At 46.9% G+C, this 18737-nt stretch overlaps 2 protein-coding genes across 5 annotated transcripts; one reads left to right on the forward strand and one right to left on the reverse strand.

Moving 5' to 3' along the window:
• Window positions 1-471: 471 nt before the first annotated feature.
• Window positions 472-5474, reverse strand: Cib1 (calcium and integrin binding 1). Its single transcript, XM_036189244.1, has 7 exons — window positions 5182-5474; window positions 5017-5051; window positions 3426-3534; window positions 1772-1922; window positions 1538-1656; window positions 1361-1449; window positions 472-716 (listed from the first exon to the last, which is right to left on the reverse strand). The coding sequence occupies exons 1-7, from the start codon at window positions 5230-5232 to the stop codon at window positions 695-697; spliced, it is 576 nt and encodes a 191-aa protein (XP_036045137.1). The 5' UTR covers window positions 5233-5474; the 3' UTR covers window positions 472-694.
• Window positions 5475-5535: 61 nt separating this feature from the next.
• Gdpgp1 (GDP-D-glucose phosphorylase 1) lies at window positions 5536-18473 on the forward strand. Of its 4 annotated transcripts, XM_036189221.1 has the most exons (3): window positions 5536-5960; window positions 7735-7846; window positions 16890-18473. In XM_036189221.1, the coding sequence occupies exon 3, from the start codon at window positions 16899-16901 to the stop codon at window positions 18057-18059; it is 1161 nt and encodes a 386-aa protein (XP_036045114.1). In that variant the 5' UTR covers window positions 5536-5960; window positions 7735-7846; window positions 16890-16898; the 3' UTR covers window positions 18060-18473. The 4 variants fall into 4 exon arrangements, with proteins under 4 accessions (XP_036045114.1, XP_036045104.1, XP_036045120.1 ...); XM_036189211.1 differs by lacking the exon at window positions 7735-7846; XM_036189227.1 differs by lacking the exon at window positions 7735-7846 and having other exon boundaries at window positions 5537-5895.
• Window positions 18474-18737: the final 264 nt, after the last annotated feature.

The following is an 18737-nucleotide window of genomic DNA, read 5'->3' on the forward strand; positions in this document are numbered from 1 at the left end:
ATGTGGTGACCAGAGGCTAGCCTTAGGTGTCATCCTTAGGAACTGCACACCCCTCTTTAGATGGGGTCTCATTAGCTTGGAGTTCACCGATAGGCTAGGCCGCTGGCCAGTGAATGCCGGGGATCCTCCTATCTTTGCCTCCCCAGGGCTGAGGCTTAAGGACAGAGGGCCTCATGCTCTGAGGCAGACACTTGAACACGTGAGCTATCTCCCCAGCCTGGCTCTTTTAAGTTTTATCTTTTGGGGGGTTCCAAGCCTTTTTCTAAAGGCTGACTGATGTCACCTGGTGGAGTATGCCTTAGCACCCAGTTTGGAGCACAGGAAGGACTTTTTTTGCTCTTCAGTGTTTAAAGCTTTCAGACGATGATGTGGTTAAACTGACTTCTTTTTTGGCGTGCCATTCTGTAAGCTCTCACACGTGTGGAAATGTACTTGAGTGTCTCCAAAGTGGTGATGGTCCAACTCCACTAGTGTCCCACAAGGAAGGCAAACATTTCTAAACCTTTATTACCCATGAGTAAAAACCGTGATGAGAACAGCAGTGAGGAGGGGGAGGGCCCTCCCCTGCCAGCGGGCCAGACTCTGCAGTGCCCTCTCCAGGCTGGGCCGGCACCGGCCTGACACCGCAGGCCTAACCCTGGCCACATCTCAGCAGTAGAAAGGTCTTGGACAGGATGTTGGTGCTCAGAAGCCATCACAGGACAATCTTAAAGGAGCTGCATAAGGAAGGAGTGAGTTGGCTTTGGTGCTGGGGATCAAACCCAGAGCCTGACACAGGGCTAAACATGTATGTATGTACACTCCACCATTAGCTACACTCTAGCCGGCGTGGGGTTTTCTGAGACCTTACCAACCACACCCACTTCTCTCCTGTGACTTTTTTTGCCTTTTGGTCCCCCGAAACAAGTTCTAGCTGACCTTGTGTAGACCAAGCGGCCTTGGATTTCAGTAGTTGTCTTCCATGTGCTTGGGGTCACAGACCTGCACCACCACAGTTTAAGATTCTCATCTGAGGGACTGGAGATGTAGCTCAGTACACTGCTTGCCTAACATGTTTGGAACTGGGTTCAATCCTTGGCGCCACATAAATGAGGAGGCATTCCAGTACTCAGGAGGTAGAGGAAGGAAGACCACACGTTCGACATTTAGGTCAGGTGTGGTGGTGTACAACTTTAACACCAGCACTAGGGAGGCAGCTGGAATTTAAGGCCAGTCTCAGCTACATGAGACCATCTCAAAACAACAAACATAGAGTGGGCTAGGTCCCTAGTGTCCCCTCTGGAAGAACACCCTAAAATACCCCTGTAATAGTATCTGGGAGTAGATAGGTACTCAGAATGCAGGGGCGCTCCGGTCACACCTGGCAAAATCTGGTGAACGAGAAATGACGTGCTGGAACTCGGAGAGATTGATGGTTCCATCCCTGTCAATGTCTGACTCTTCCAGGATCTGGAGAGGGGCGGGCGGGCGGGTGTTAGGCTTAGCCCCAACCCTCCCCACCCAGCACCCTCAGGCCCAGCCAGGAGAGTCAGCTCACGTTGTCGATGAGCTGTTTCATCTCAGAAGCACTGAGTCGTGTGTCTTCCCCCTCTCCTGTGAGGCAGTTCACAAGCCGACTCAGGTCTTCTCTGTCCAGGGTCCCATCGTCATCAAAGTCTAGGCAGCAGACACAGGGAGCAATACAGACATGCTCAAGAGGTGTTCCACAAGCACACCCCTGGCCCCGTTTCCTGGGTAGAAAGGAGTGGGCTCCAGCAGTTCTGGTGCTTACCAAAGATGCGGAAGGCATAGTGTGACTTGATGTCTGGGGTTGCTGTGTCACTGAAGACACTCAGGAGGTCCAGGAAGTCCTCGAAGCTCAGGCTGTCTCTGGTAGGGGACGTGGAGAAGACCATGCAGATTCGCTCCTTGAAGGGGTTGGCCTAGGTAAGAAAGCCTTCTGTGAATGTCACAGGACACTGCCTGGGTTACATGCTCAGCGAACTCAATGGGAAACTTGAGGGAGGGTCTCATAAACCCAGGCTGGCCTCCAACTCTTGATTCTCCTGTCTCTACCTCCCAACTGATGGATTACAGGCATGTGCTACCATGACTGATTCCCTTCTGGAAACCTGAGGCAGCTGATTACAGTCATGACTCTATATGGACAAACTCTGAGGCCAGGACATGGAGGGCTCAGGAGGGATCACTAAGCCAGCCAGGGAAGGGCAGAGATGCTCCCTGGGAGTCTAACTCCGGCTCATCACAACTGGAGTCACAGCAGGAAAAGGAAGGTGTCCTAAGCAAAGCAACAAGATGAGCCGATTATTATTGTAAGTGTGTATGTGCACACGTGAGCACATGCACCACACATGGAAGTGGAAGGGAAACTTTCCATAGTCAACTCTCTTCTACCATAGGTTCCAGAGGTCAAACTTAGGTCCTCAGGCTCACAAAGCAAGTGTCTTTATCCTCTAAGCTACTTGGATGGACCACGCTGGCCATTTTTAAATATATTTAATCAAACAATTACTTCATTATAGAGCGAGGCTCTTTGCATAGAAATTTCATAACAGACAGGCATTATGGTCTTTTAATTCCAGCACCAAGGAGGCAAAGTCTAAGAGTTGAAGGATAGCCTGTTTTACATAGTGAATTCAGCCAATGAGACCCTGTCTCAAAATAATAAAATAATAATAATAATAATAATAATAATAATAATAATAATAAAGCAGCTATTATTCTTATTCACAGTAAACTGGGCATGGTGATGCATACCTATAATCCCAGTGCTCAGAAGGCAGGGAAAGGAGGGTTGAAACAAGTTCAAGGCCAGTCAAGGCTGTGTAGTAAAACCCGGGTCAGAAAAAAGAAGTGGTGGGTATTTGCCATGTCAACATAAAGACCCGCATTTAATCCCCAGAGAGTGGGCTGGAGAGATGGCTCAGAGGTTAAGAGCACTGGCTGCTCTTCCACGGGTCCTGAGTTCAATTCCCAGCAACCACATGGTGGCTCACAACCACCTCTAGTGGATCTGTTGCCCTCTTCTGGTATAAAGGCGTACATGCAGGTAGAACACTCATACATAAAATAAACCAACAAACAAATCTTAAAAAGCAAAAGAGGGGAGTGGGGCTGGAGATGACTCAGTGATGAAGAGCCTGTTCTGTTCTTGCAGAGGACCCTAATTCTGTTCCTAGCACCCATGACGGGCAGCTCACGACTGCCTGTAACCCCAGCACTAGGGGATCCAACGCCTCTGTACTCCACAGGCACTGGCACTTACATGTGTACAGACCCACACACAATTACGCATCATCATCAAAACAAACCCAGGGTGTGGTGGCACGTGCTTCCAACCAATCAGAATGGCAGGAAGAGTTAGGGACTGTAGCAGAGACAGGGTAGATAGAGTAGGTAGAGGATGAAGTGGACGAGGACTGAACCTTGAGCTCTGGAAGGCTGAGAATCTGCTCGGATGACACTCGGACATGCAGTGACTCCTCCACGCTCCGATGCTCTGGGGGAAGCAACTCACAAAACCGCCTGTGGGCTCTGGTGAGAGAGGGGAACTTACTGGTGCCTTGGAGCATTCAGTCTCCCTGTGTTCCCTGCATTCCCATTCTGCATGTTGAACGCCATGTAAACTGGGTGTATGACTAAGTCACATAACCAGGACTTCAGTCACTGAAGAGAGGGAAGTCACAAAGTAGCCGAGGCTTGGACTCCCATCTTCAGGTGGGTATTTATGGAGGAGGGGAATGGATGGAATGTATGTGTGTCTGCAAACACTGTGTCAGACACTCTGTAACCGTTCTGGCAGGAAAAAGATATTCTAGAGATATTTGTGCCTCTCCCTTGGCTGTCAGACTATAAAATCAGTGGTCCTCAAGAGATTGGAACTGCCCAGTAATCTTACACGGTGAGAAGGATGAAGCCTGGTATCAGCCAAGGAGGAAATGTCTACCAGGAAGAGATTTCTTCACACAGTTCCAGCAACTTGTCAGATCATCTTTCATAAGACAATGGAGCTGAGACAATGCTGGAGAGACCACATCTTGACCAGTCTGTTTAGTTACACATACTCTGCTCTATATTTAAACATAAACCTGCTCTTCATGAAGGCTGGCTTGGAGGGAGGGGCTTGTCACTGGACCCCTTTGTTCTTTTTCCCAGTGTGGCCACATTGGATACATTTAATTTCTCTGTTTTTCAATACCGACCTTTTAGTTGGCCTACTGAGGGCAGGTAGCCCAGCCTAGCTGGTTAGGACTACCTGTGGCCCAAGTTCCTGGACCCTAACAATGACGGTAACAATTTCAAGGATTCCTGAAGAATGGAGAGGTTAGGGAAGGAGCTATAAGTGACCCTAAACAACTCGGAGAAAAGAGCAAAACTACCATGTCACTTTCACTCCAGGGACCCTTCTCTCACCTACCACCTCTTTCCCAGTGGAATCTCACTGAAGAGACCAGGAACCTCCCTAGGTCAAGCGTCCTGGCCATCAAATCACTTACAGTGTGCTTTATACGCAAGTTACCAGAACCCTCTGAACCTGTTTTCCTGTTCTATAATCTCCTCCTGAAGATTTAGGTAATGTGGGAATCACTCAGTAGCTCCTGGGCAGAGTAAAGGCTCAGTAAACGTTAACGGTTACTGTATTAAACAGGTAAAGTTGGGAGAAGAGCGTGCCTGGCTCATCAAGGCTTCTTGTTTTTACCAGAGGGCAAAGTCCGCATAGAGCCACAGCTGTTCCAGAAGACAGCAGGAAGCTCGGCAAAGAGGAGGCTAGCAGAACTTCAACAGTCCAACTTTTCCTGAATACACAGAGGAATGCGTGGTGCAAAGCTAAGGCCCGCGCGCGGGCGAGACCTGCACTTCGAGCCTCCGGTTCCAGATCCCGCTGATCTTGATTTCCGTGAAACTCGGCCCCACCCTCGGAAGAGAGGTGTCCAGTCCGTCCCCCGCTAGGACAACACCCTCAAACCCCCCCTTGGCAATCCCGCGGTGGAGGGCGGGGGTCGGGACAGCACTCACAGGAGGATCTCCTGCTTGGTCAGGAACGTCAGGTCCTGAAAGGCAAATCCAGATAAGGGTCGGCAAGCCGCCGGAAAGCCACCGCCGCCCCGCCGCCGGCTCCCGAACCCTCTTCCCCGGCGCGGGCCCGCACGCGAGCTCCGCGAGAACTGGCGCCCCGCGCACCTGGTACTCGGCCAGCAGCTCCTTGGACAAGCGACTGCCCGAGCCTCCCATCGCCGCGGTGCGCGCACAGCTCCGCCAACTCTCCCCGGGACTCCGGCAACTTTCTCACTTCCGTCCTCGGGGCCGCGTCCCCGCCCCGTCCCCACAGCAACCGCTGCCCGGACTCCGCCCCCGGGCCCGCCCCTGCGTACAGTGCCCGGGCACCCTTGGCACGGCTCAGCGGGCCAGCTCCCGCCTCCCCGCGGGCCCAGGACAGCTGGAGGCAGGGCCCGGGGAGGAGCTGGACGCGCCGGGGCGGGGCCCAGGCCTCATGGCCCCGCCTCCTGGTGGGCGGGGCGGGTCGCGCCGCGCGCACGTGGTGCAGACTGCGCCTGCGTCCGGAATACCACGCCCCTCGCCGTGTTCCGGGATGCGTCTGCGCGCAGAGCCTTGAGATGCATCCGCCTCGCCTAAAGCAGGTGTTGGAGATCTCAGTCCTGGGAGGAGGCAAGTAACCTCCACATTTGCTCCTGGACTGGAGGAGATCCGGTGCCCCTCTGCCGAGAGGGACAGTCCCAGACTGTCTTCCTGGACACGAGCTGCAGCTCCCAACACCTTGCCGACTCTTCTAGAAGTAGCTTAGCCTTTACGTGCATTGGGTTTTACCTCTTGAAGCTGTTTACTGGGGACTCACTGGTTGTGCAGTTATTCCCCATTCGTGGAACAGTTGACGAGGTAGGCTTCCATTTTACAAACACAGATCCAGTTTCAGTGATGTTTCCGGACTCGGGCGTTTTGAGGTAGGTCCTGTCCACCGATCCCCACTGCTGTTTTATCGTCACAGCCGACATGCTTCCTGTGACCCAAAGTGCAAGGTTCCACCTGTAGAGCCCAAGGTTGGTCTACCTGTTTGCTCTTTTCTCCTCTTAACCTCTAGGACATTCACATAATTATCAGATGCATGTACGAATGAACAAATTTACACTGCGTGAAAAAGTGAAGATTCCAAGCTGCTGGGAGGAGGAAGGAAAGGTGACAGTTAATGCCAGTGGTCAGCTTGATTGGGTCTGGAGACGAATAGAAGGCAACACCGCTAGGCACTCCTGTGAGGGATTTTTGGTCAGATTCTTTGAAGTGGGCATGTGCACAGTGCCTTCCGGTGGTAGCCCATACAAACGGAAGTGGAAGAAGGAAACTGCTTTGGGCCTGTTTGCCTTCGCTTGCTGATAAGTTCGTCTACCCTGTTATTGCCCCTTTGGAATTCATTTGCTGACGTTAGAATCAGCCTCTTCAGCTTCCCATTCAGACTAAATAAAAGACCAGCAACTCTCCAGGAACCATCCAGATTTGGATAGCTGAGACATGCACCCTTGTGGACTGAGCAACTAACATTGTCTGCCCAGACCATATCGAGTAAACCAATCTAATAAATCCCCGTTTAATATATAGTCATCAGTTCTGTTCCTCTAGAGCAGTGGTTCTCAGCCTTCCTAATGCTTTGACCCTTTAATACAGTTCCTCGTGTTGTAACCCTCAACTATAAAATTATTTTTGTTGCTACTTCATAACTGTAATTTTGCTACTGTTACGAATTGTAAATATTTGTGTTTTCCGATGGTCTTAGGGGACCCCTGTGAGGGGTCATTCGATACCTAAGGAGTCAAGACCCACAGGTTGAGAATCACTACTCTAGAGTAACCTAATACAGATACACACACACACACACACACACACACACACACACACTATGGTATATAAGCAAAAGACCAATAAAGTTTTTATTAAAAAAAAAAAAAAAAGCCCAAACAAAGCATTATGAGACAAAAGGAATTCTCCCAAAATATTACTGAGTTTGTTTTGAGTTGGCCATCTCCTACTGGGCATGGGGCCTGCCATTGAGTATGGTTTTGTATCCCCAGTTAGACTCCAGTGTATAAATTCTCTCCTTTTAATGATTTATTTTTATTTTATGTGCATTGGTGTTTTGCCTGCATGTATGTCTATGTGAGGGTGTCAGATTTTGGAGTTATAGACAGTTGTGAGCTGCCATGTGGGCACTGGGAATTGAACCTGGGTCCTCTGGGAGAACAGTCACTGCTCTCAACCACTGAGCCATCTTTCCATTCCCCAAATTCATTCTTGATTGTACTCGCTCATTCTAATTTCTGAGCTTCATTAAACCTGAGCATATATATCTTAGTTTAAAGTTACTAAATAAGTTGGATTGGTTGGCACAAATCTATAAGCTCAGCTACTTAGGAAGCTTGAAGCAGAAGGATTGCAAGTTCAAGGCTAGCTTGGGCAACCTAGTGAAACCCTAGCTCAAGATTTAAAAAAAAAAACCAAACCACTAATAATGAAAAAGGGGATAGTGATGCGTCTTAGGGTCTCTGTTGCTGTGATGGGACACCATGACCCCAGCAGCTTGGGCAGGGAAGGGTTTGTCTCATCTTACAACGTTCAAGTTAACTTCATCCCTGAGTGTAGTCCAGCAATCACCCTGGAATCAGGAACTTCAGTGAAAGCCATGAAGAACACTGCTTCCTGGCCTGCTCCAACTGCTTTCTTATTCAGCCCAGGACCACCTTCCCAGCAGTAGCATCGCCCACAATGGGCTGGCCCTCTCACAGCCATCATCTGTCAAGAAAATGCTGCACAGACTTTCCTCCAGCCCAGTCTGATAAAGGTGATTCCTCAGTTGAAATTTCCTCTTCCCAGATATGCCTAGGGCTGTGTCAAGTTGACAGTGAATGAATAAATGAATGAATGAATGAATGAATAATAAGTAACTAGAATAGGCTGTAACTCAGTCTAACATGTTTAAAGCCATAGCTTTGATCACCCAGTACCACAAAAAGAAATAAATAGGAAGGAAGGAAGGAAGGAAGGAAGGAAGGATGGATGGATGGATGGATGACCTTTTGGTAAGAGGAGAGAAGGGAAACAGACTCAGGCATAAAAAACAGCAGTAATGCAGTAATAGCCTTTTGTTGTTGTTGTTTGTTTTTGTTTTTGTTTTTGTTTTTCGAGACAGGGTTTCTCTGTGTAGCTTTGTTTTTTGTTTTTTGTTTTTCCCAGAGCTGAGGACCGAACCCAGGGCCTTGTGCTTGCTAGGCAAGCACTCTACCACTGAGCTAAGTCCCCAACCCCTCTCTGTGTAGCTTTGCGCCTTTCCTGGAACTCGCTTTGGAGACCAGGCTGGCCTCAAACTCACAGAGATTCACCTGCCTCTGCCTCCCTAGTGCTGGGATTAATAGGCGTGCAACGCCACCACCACCCGGCAAGTAATAGCCTTTTATTCATGACATAAACTTCCAAGAGATGCAGTCTCTAGTCTAAGAATCCAGCCCATTGTCTGGGGGTAATTATGGGGCAGAGAGTTGGGATGGGGGTTGGTTGGAAGGCTTCCTCTCTTGGCCTGCAGAAGGCCATTGCCAGGAGTAACAGATGAATCAGGTGTCAGGCGATCAGTAACAATCTTTCATGGCAGCCATTATTGGGGACCATAGGGCAGAGAAGGTAAGAATCTAGAAAAACAAGTTACTGTAGTTCTGGAAACCAAATTACTTTAGTTTTGGAATTTGTCACTGCACAGCCCAGTGGGGATGGATTACAGAACGGACATGGCTAACAGTTTGAAGCCCTGTCCTGGTCCTGTCTAACCAGACTTCTCCTCTTGGCTCTCCGTGTTTCAGCTACTGTACGCAAGCCTCCTAGGATCTGCACAGTCTCTCGTATTCTCCCACACATTGTCTCCTGTTTGCAGTTTAAGTTAACTTTAGTTAGGGTTGGGTTAATGTCCTTCTCCTCCACTCTGCAAACCTCATAAGGAGCTCTAAGACCCATGATCTCCTGTACCTGATAGCACTTGCTCAGTAAATGTCTACCAAGTGACCGGTTTTCCCTGCACTGCGCAGTAAGGTGTTCATCTGCATATACTGTTACCACGACTTCCATGTGTGAAGGGCAGGCCGTGCTACAGTAATGCCAAAAGCAATCATTTTTGTATGAGGACAGGCCATTTGTTTTGGCTTATTGTTAAGATAGGTTCCTGTAATTCATACTGGCCTGGAACTGGCCATTGTAGCTATGGCTATTAATTTTTTAAAATAATTTATAGTTTTATGTGTGTCTGTGAGTGTATGCACATGTCTGCATACATGTGCCTGCAGGTGCCATGGAAGCCAGAGGATGTTGGATCTCTTGGAGCTTGAGTTATAGGCAGTTGTGAGCCACTGTACTTAGCTTCTGATTAACTCTTTTTAAATTTAAATTTTATGTGAATGGGTGTTTCACCTGCATATATATATATATATATATATATATATATATATATATATATATATATATATGTCTGTGCATCACATTTGTGCTTGGTGTCCTCAGAGGCCAGAAGAGTGTGTCAAATCCCCATGTAGGTTCTCAGAATTGAACCTCTGGAAGAGCAGCAAGTGCTGTTAGCCATTGAACCATCTCTTCAGCCCCCTGAGTATTTTAATTTGTATTTCCATGATGGCTAAAGATAATGAACATTGGCCATTTGTATTGTAATTTAGAAAAACTGAACTTTATACTTATTAAACTTTAATGTTGTTGGATTTTCTTTTACTCTTTTGGAGGGCCTGCCACCCAGCTCCCAAATAAATTACACGCCAAGGCTTATTCTTAATTATAAATGCCTGACCTTAGCTTGCCTTGTTTCTTACCAGCTTTTCTTAAATTAACCCATCTGTCTTTTGCCTCTGGGCTTTTACCTTTTTCTATTTCTGTATGTCTTTCTTTTTTTTTTTTTTTTTTAAGATTTGTTTATTTGTTATGTACACAGAAGAGGGCACCAGATCTCATTACAGATGGTTGTGAGCCACCATGTGGTTGCTGGGAATTGAACTCAGGACCTCTGGAAGAGCAGTTGGTGCTCTTAACCTCTGAGCCATCTCTCCAGCCCATGTCTCTCTCTCTTACTCTGTTGCTGGTTGTGTAGTTGGGTGGCTGGCCCCTTGCGTCCTCTTCCTTCTCTTGCTCCTTCCTCTTTCCTCCTAGATTTCTCCTTCTATATATTCTCTCTGCCTGCCATCCATGGCCTATCCTTTCTCCTGCCTTGCTATTGTCCATTCAGCTTTTTATTAGACTGTTAGTTGTTTAGACAGGCAAAATAACACAGCTTCACAGAGTTAAACAAATGCAACATAAACAACATAACACACCTTAAAATAATCTGAGGCTGGGCGGTGGTAGCACACGCCTTTAGTCCCAGCACTCAGGAGGCAGAGCCAGGCAGATCTCTGTGAGTTCGAGGCCAGCCTGGTCTACAAAGCGAGTTCCAGGACAGCCTCCAAAGCAACACAGAAACCCTGTCTCAAAAAAACAAAAAAACAAAAACAACAAAAAAAAATATTCTACAACATTTCCTTTTTGTCTAAATAAGAAAGGTTTTAACTTTAATGTAGTAAAATTATACACAACAGGGCTGGAGAGATGGCTCAGAGGTTAAGAGCACTGGCTATTCTTCCAGAGGTCATGAGTTCAATTCCCAGCACCCATATGGCTCACAACCATCTATAATGAGATCTGGTGCCCTCTTCTGGAATGCAGGCATACATGCAGGCAGAATACTGTATACATAATAAATAAATACATCTTTAAAAAAAAAAAACTATACACAAGAAAAACAGTTATCAAGTAAGAATTTACAATATTCTGTCCATTTGTAGTTAGCATATTCAGAGAAAATAATGCATTATCTACCCTATCTTAGTGAATCCAAAGGGTTTTTTAAAATAATTTATTCAAACTTATTTTATGTGCATTGGTGTGAAGGTGTCAGATCCCCTGGAACTGGAGTTACAGACAGTTGTGAGCTGCCATGTGGGTGCTGGGAATTGAACCAGGGTCTTCTGGAAGAGCAGCCAGTGCTCCTAACTGCTGAGCCATCTCTCCAGCTCATGAATCCAAAGTTTTTTATACCTAACTTACTTTCTGTCATAATTAAGAAAAACTACAACTATAACCATCTAGTCTTCAACTCCATCAAAGACCCAGAAGCGTGTAATATTACCTAACAACAAAGACATTTTTCTGCCTGGACAGCCACCTGAAATTCCTCTGCAACGTTGAGGCATCCATCTTCAGCCTACAGGCCTAGAGTATCAGGCAGACTTCTCAGTAAAGCAGGAAATTTGAAGGACTGTCTTGCCTTGTTTTGGCAAAGTTCATCAATCTTTTTCCGGTGTGTCCTGCATGTCCAGTCTGCATAGCACATTGTCAGCAGTCAAAGGCAAGAGCAGTTTCTTTGCCCAGTGGCTAACTTTGCCACAATGAAAGCAAACTCCATAAGGGGTTTCTTCAATGCCCATCGTCTTCTCTGGTGCTGCCAGGAACAGATGTGTCTCTTTGTCATAAAATACTTTTAAGCTAACAAAACATTTTAAATGCCATATTCTATAGATCTTTGAAGTATTTGAATACTACCTATCTAAAATATCTCTATTTAACCTAAACAACATACCTAACATAGCTACAAATTTGATTGTTATAAATGACTAACTACTGAACTATGTTTCTTTTTTAAAGATTTATTCATTTATTATGTATATAATGTTCTATCTGCATATATCCCTACACCCCAGAAGAGGGAACCATATCTCATTATAGATAGCTGTGAGCCACCACATGGTTGCTGGGAATTGAACTCAGAATCTTTAGAAGAGCAGCCAGTGCTCTTAACCTCTGAGCCATCTCTCCAGCCCAGATCTATGTTTCTTGATTGTCCTATATAGGTTTATAATAATAGCTTTCAAAAACTAGAACTTCACCCTACATTTCCAAATGAACTGCAGATACAATACCTTAAACAAGAGCAAAAACATATATACAATATGTTGTAACAAAAATTACCTTAAATTTGTATCAATATACAAAAGTCCTTTAAACAAAAGTAGAAACATATATACAGTATAACAAAATAACTTTAAATTTGTATCAATATACTATATTCTCCTAAATGATAGCAAACATCCATAACCCACCAATTAACCAAAAGCCCCCCATGCCCCTCATGGAAATGTGGAGGTCATGTTCTCCAAACTGCTTCCTGCTGTCTGTGGGTAAAGGTATTTTTTTTAGGGATCTCTGAGAAGATTTAAGATAATGGCCAAGTCCTGGGAAGACTAGCAGTAACCTTTGCTGATAGATATCACCTGTTGTGGTGATACTTTGTTTGTGCTTTAACAAATAAAGCTTGCCTAGAGAAGATCAGAATGCAGATCTTAACCACTAGTTAACCATAGAGGCCAAGCAGTGATGGCACACACCTTTAATCCCAGAATTTGTAATCTCATGCCTTTGTTCCAGTACTTGGGAGGCACATATACCTTTAATCCCAGCACTAGGGAGGCTGAGACAAGAAGTGATATGGCTGGGCTGAAAAAGGACCATAAGGCGGGAGGAGACAGGAGTCAGTCCTTTTCGACTGAGGAGCTGGTGAGGTGAGAGATGACTGTGGCTTGTCCCTTTGTTTCTGATCTTTCAGCATTTACCCCAATATCTGGCTTCAGGTTTTGATTAAGACCAATTAGGATTCATGCTTCAACCTGTCAAGATTCAGGAGGTCTCACCTGATCAAACCTGATCCCTATTAACCCTGAAGGAATCCACAACCTCTCATCTCCTGTGGGAACAAAAGTCCAAAGCATTTTTGACTTCCATTTGACAAGTATATTTTTTGACTTTTTTAAAGTTAAAGCATTCCTAAAGTATCTAGATTTGTTCAATTTAGCAGTCCAGTTCACAATTCCATGTCTCCTAGCAACTGTCTTTTGCTTCTCAACAATCATAAAATTCAAAATCAACACAATAACATACAGGATCCAGGCTCCCTATGTATTTCCCGTTTCTACATGACTTATTATTTTTTTTTTTTTATATTACTTTACTTCTCTCTTTAAAGACTTTAAGTGAGGCGGTGATGGTGCATGGACAGCACTCGGGAGGCAGGGGCAGGTGGATCTCTGTGAATTCGAGGCCAGCCTGGTTTACAAAATGAGTTCCAGGACAACCAAGGCTACATAGAGAACCCTGTCTCAAAAAACAAAACAAAACAAAAAAGACTTAATTTTTAAACTATTCATTTTTTTCTGACTATACCCTTTTTCATTTCTTAAGTCTATGCTCATTGTTTCCATCTGGACATCTTTTATTGTTCATATTCTAGGCTTTTCACTACATGAAAAAACTGTAAACTGCCAAGCAGCGGGGACCTCCATCCGGGGCTTTGGCGGCTGGCCCCACCCACTTCTCAAGTTGTGAAAGTCAAGCCTAAAGCTCCATGCTGGGTGGAGGTTCTTGTCCAAGAACTGCATCCTAGAGCTCTAAAATGCCAATGCTTGCACTGTGGCAGGCATTTTTACTTAGTTTTTTGTTCCTACTTAACCTACTGGCTGTTCAAGGGCTCACCAGCAGGCAGAAAGTGTCCAGCAGAAACTCATAAAGGAGCTGTATTTTAAAAAAAAAAAAACAAAAAACAAAACTTTCCTCAGGCACTACAGAAATTTGAATGCCATGCTGGTACACCAAAATGTTGCTGTTTGTTTTTTACCCTTTACTCTTTTGGGGACCCGCCACCCAGCTCCCAAATAAATTACACACGGAGGCTTATTCTTTATTATAAATGCTCGGCCTCAGCTTGGCTGGTTTCTAGCCAGCTTTCCTTAACTTTAAATTATCACTGTCTTTTGCCTTGGGACTTTTACCTTTCTCTATTTCTGTATACCTTTTCTTTCCTTCTTACTCCACATCTGGCTGGGTGGCAGGGTGGCTGAGTGGCTGGCCCCTGAAGTCCTCCTTCTTTGGCTACTTCTTTCTTCATTTATCTTTTCTGCCTGCCAGCCCGCCTATTTCTCTTTCCTGCCTTGCTATTGGCGGTTCTGTTCTTTATTAGACCATCAGGTGTTTTAGACAGGCACAGTAACTCAGCTTCACAGAGTTAAACAAATGCAACATAAACAAAAGTAACACACAAAATAATGTTCTACAACACCTTAGGTTGACTTCTGTGTATCATTTTGTTTGTGTATTTTCTTCTGGTTTGCCAGTATGAATGTCTGGACCAGCAAAGATGAGGGAGAACAAAATTAGACTGAAGCCAGTCTCTCTTCTCCCTCCCCACACCCCCTACCTTCCGATCTGTCTTTCTCTTATGCAGGCAGGAGGAACCTGCCCGACTCTGTTTTGAAGGCAGGAGCCATTATGCTGTAGTTTCAAAAATAAGTTTCTGTTTACTGTGTGAGTTGAGTAGCTCTTGTTTCCTGGAACCTGACCTTCCCCAGCCCATGACCTTGATTTGTTAGACCCTGACCCTCCCTAACTCTCTCTGACCCCTCCTAATCACATGGTAAGTGATCCTAATCACATGGTAAGTGATCATATGATTTTTTTAAAGTTGTTTTTTTAAATTTCCTTATTGCCCCATTGTCTCTCTTCTATAAAACTACACTAGTGATTTTACTCCTTAAAAGGGGCCCAAGAGGTAGATTCGGAGCTGCTCTATTTAACCCAACTTGGGACTCAGTCGCTGGTCAGCTCTTGGGTGCACCCTAATAAAAATCAGGCTTGCCTCAGATTCGGCTCAAATTGTGGCGGTGGCCTTATTCTCGACGTTGAGATCAGCATGCAGATTCTCACGGTGTAGGCTGTTTTGGACATAGAGCTGGTCCTGACAGCCTCACGAATGCTGGGTCACAGATGTGTGCTGCCACCGATGACTCAGTCTGATTTTTGTTTTTGAGAAAGGATCTCATGTGGCTCAGGCTGGCCTCAGATCCACCGTGTAGTCAGTGCTGAACTTCTGATCTGCCTGTCTTCACCTCCCCATTGCTGGGATCACAGGCATGAGCTACCACACCCAGATTATTCAGTCCGGGGGGATAAAACCCAAGGCTAGGCAGGGAGTCTACCAACTGAGTGAGCTATGTTGTGGGATATCTGTACACTGTGTGAAAATGTATTGCTGTGATTGATGTCATAAAAGCTGACCAATAGCTAGGCAAGAGGGATAGGTGTTTGCCTTCAAGGCAAATAGAGAACTCTGTGAAGAGGTGGAATCACCAACCAGACTTGGAGGAAGCAACCTGAGCAGTATGGAGAGATGTGATAACAAGCCACCCGACAGAACATAGATTAAATGTCATGGGTTAATTTAAGTTATAAGAGCTAGGGGGACAAGCCTAAGCTAAGGCCAAGCTTTCATAATTACTGTCTCCATGTCATTATTTGTGAGCTGGTAGCCCAAAGAAAAATGCTACACCCCTAGCCCTCAAAAAATTTAAATTATGTGTGTGTATATATATACATGCACATACACACAGAGTGTTGAGTTTATTTGGTGTTTGTGTATGGTATGAGTGTGTATGGTATGAGTGTGTGTGTGTGTGTGTGTGTGTGTGTGTGTGCATGCATGTAGAGGTCATAGGACAACTTTGGATGTTGGTCTCTACCTTCTACCTCAGGGCAGGAACACTGGAATTACAGTCATGTAGCACGCTCAACTTTACTTGGCTTCTGGGGATTCAAACTCAGTTCTTCATTCACATTTGCAAGGCAGGTGCTTTACCAACTAAGCCAGGTAGGGGGTGTTCACAGGCCTGTGCCTCCCAAGTACTGGGGTTGAAGGCATGCACCACTATGCCTTGCTATATGTGTGTGTGTGTGTATATGTATATATGTTAATTTAAGTTATAAGAGTTAGGGGGACAAGCCTAAGCTAAGGCCAAGCTTTATATATATATTGGTTTTTGAGACAGGGTTTCTTTGTAGCTTTGGAGCCTGTCCTGGACTAGCTCTGTAGACCAGGCTGGCCTCAAACTCACAGAGATCCGCCTGCCTCTGCCTGCCTCCCGAGTGCTGGGATTACAGGCGTGCACCACCACCGCCCAGCTTTTGGCTATGTTTTTTAATTCAGTAAAAACACCCTCATGAGGGGTCTGGTTCATTTTAGCTCCTTTGCTTCCAAACGGGGGGGGGGGGGGGGGTGGGGAGGCGGACATGACTTCAGCCTCTCTACCTTCTCCTTGTCTGTGAGGACCAGGGTGTAATCCTGCAGCATCAAACCGTGAACTTCACCTTTCCCTGTTCTTGAGCTGACTGACTTGGCATCCTTTTGCCTATGAGTAGCAAATCTTTGACTTCCTCAATTTTCTGAGGCATGTCAACAGATTCTTATCAGTTTTATAACTAGAAAAAAAAAGATGATTCAAAAATAATCTCTGGGGGTTGGGGATTTAGCTCAGTGGCAGAGTGTTTGCCTAGCAAGCACAAGGTCCTGGGTTCGGTCCTCAGTTCTGGGGAAAAAAAAAATCTCTGGCTAGGCTGTGGTGGTGTGCCTTTGATCCAGAGGCAGTTGGACCTGCGAGTTCCAGGACAGCCAGGGCTACACAGAGAAACCCTGTCTCAAAAACCCAATAAATAAGCCGGGCAGTGGTGGGGCACCCCTGTAATCCCAGCACTCGGGAGGCAGAAGCAGGCGGATCTCTGTGAGTTCAAGGCCAGCCTGGGCTATAGAGTGAGTTCCAGGAAAAGCGCAAAGCTGCACAGAGAAACCCTGTCTAGAAAAACAAACAAACAAAAAATAATAATATCATCATCATCATCATCTCTGGGCTGGGCGGTGATTGTGCAGACCTCTGGAAATGGGCCGCCCTCTGTACTCACGCACTCTCCATCTCTGATTGTTTCAGGTGGCCGTCATGGCTGTTCCACATGATTCACAGGAAACTTCCTACCTGCTCCCTCCAAACCCTGAGGACTGGGAGGGACGAGACATCCCAGACTTTGTTTATGGACAGAAGGACCTCGTAGGGAAGGGAATTCAGTGGCCAAGGAATGCACCCAACACCCTGGATCAACTGCCACGGTCCCGCTTCGATTCTGCCCTCTGCTCTGCGTGGATGCAGCGAGTGGCACTGGGCCTGTTTCGATACCGCCTAGAAGATCTGCAGACCCAAATCCTCCCTGGTTCCGTGGGGTTCGTCGCTCAGCTGAATATAGAGCGAGGAGTACAGAGGAGGCGCCCTCAGAATATCAAAAGTGTAAGGCAGGAGTTTGACCCTGAGCAGTTTAACTTCAATAAAATCCGACCTGGAGAAGTCCTTTTCCGTCTGCAGCGGGAGGAGCCTAACGGCCCTGCCGCCCCAAAGCAAGAGGACATCCTTGTGATGATCAATGTCAGCCCCCTGGAGTGGGGCCACGTGCTGCTGGTGCCTGAGCCTGCTCATGGGCTCCCCCAGCGCCTGCTGCCTGGGGTGCTGCGGGCCGGGCTTGAAACGGTGCTTCTGAGCTTGCACCCAGGCTTCCGAGTAGGCTTCAACAGCCTGGGGGCTTTGGCCTCCGTGAACCATCTGCACCTGCACGGCTACTACCTGGCCCAGCCACTGCCTGTGGAGGGCGCCCCAAGCACACCGCTAGATCCAAAGGGCTCTATACATCTGCTGCAGTCCCTCCCAGCTCCTGGCTTCCTCTTTTACGCTAGTGGGCCAGGGCCTGACTTGGAAGCCTTGATTAGCAGGGTATGCCGGGCCACTGACTATCTGAGTGACCATGAGATTGCACATAACTTATTTGTGACCCGGGGAGCCCCACCTGGGCAGGCATCAGCTTCCTCAGGCCTCACTGGGATCCGAGTCATTCTGTGGGCCCGGAAGTCCAGCTTTGGAATTAAGGAAAGTGGGGCTTTCAACGTTGCACTCTGTGAGCTGGCTGGCCACCTACCTGTTAAAACATCCCAGGACTTCGGCAGCTTGACAGAGGCAGCTGCGGTGGCCCTCATTCGGGACTGTCTGCTGCCCCAAACTCAGGCAGAGGAGGTGCAGGCAGCGCTGGTGGCCCTGATGGCCCAGGAAGAGCTGTGATTCTTCAGTTTTTTTCTTTACTGATTCGAGACCCTTTCCGAAGACTGTTGGTCACTGGCATCTGGGCATTTCATGATCGCCTGCCCACCTCTCAGCTTGAGGAGTATAGAGAAAGCACTGAATGGATGCATTCTCGTGAAGGTTTCAACTGCTTCTCATCTCTCTTCTTAGACAAGGCCCAGGGGTAACAGATCTGCCATTAAGGGCTAGCGAGATTGCTCAATGAGGGGGATGCATGTTTTCTGCCAAGTCTGTCAACCTGAGTTCAACCTCCAGAACCCACATGGTAATGGTTGTCCTCTGAGTTCCACATACACGCCATTGCACATACACACCCAAACGTGTACACATACATAAAAGTGAACGTATCTCAAATAAAGTAAATGTGCCAGGTGGTGGTGGCACACACCTTCAGTCCCAGCATTGGGTGTGTGTGTGGGGGGGGGTGCTGCAGAGGCAGAGAGATCTCTGAATTCCAGGTCAGCCTATCTACAGCTCAAGTTCCAGGACAGTGAAGGCTACACAAAGGAGCCCTGTCTGGGGTGGGGTGGGGTATGAAATCAGTGAGTGTGGGAGCTTCACACTCCTGTTATATCTGGCTTTGCCTTTGGTGAGAATCATTGCCTCTGCTTTGGTGGGTTATGGATACATCCGGCTACCATCCTTGACTTTCCTTTG

This window comes from Onychomys torridus, chromosome 1 (genome assembly GCF_903995425.1).
Source record: "Onychomys torridus chromosome 1, mOncTor1.1, whole genome shotgun sequence".
NCBI classification, from domain to species: Eukaryota; Metazoa; Chordata; class Mammalia; order Rodentia; family Cricetidae; genus Onychomys; species Onychomys torridus.

Bases quoted from the DNA above. Each gene is read 5' to 3' on its own strand.
- Cib1 (XM_036189244.1), bottom strand. From the start codon at position 5,232: ATGGGAGGCTCGGGCAGTCGCTTGTCCAAGGAGCTGCTGGCCGAGTAC. The intron at 5,052-5,181 runs GTGCGCGGGGCG...TTTGCCTTTCAG, and splicing joins AGCTGCTGGCCGAGTACCAG to GACCTGACGTTCCTGACCAA. The intron at 717-1,360 runs GTGTGACCGGAG...TTCCTTATGCAG, and splicing joins CGTTCACCAGATTTTGCCAG to CTCCTTTAAGATTGTCCTGT.
- Gdpgp1 (XM_036189221.1), top strand. From the start codon at position 16,899: ATGGCTGTTCCACATGATTCACAGGAAACTTCCTACCTGCTCCCTCCA.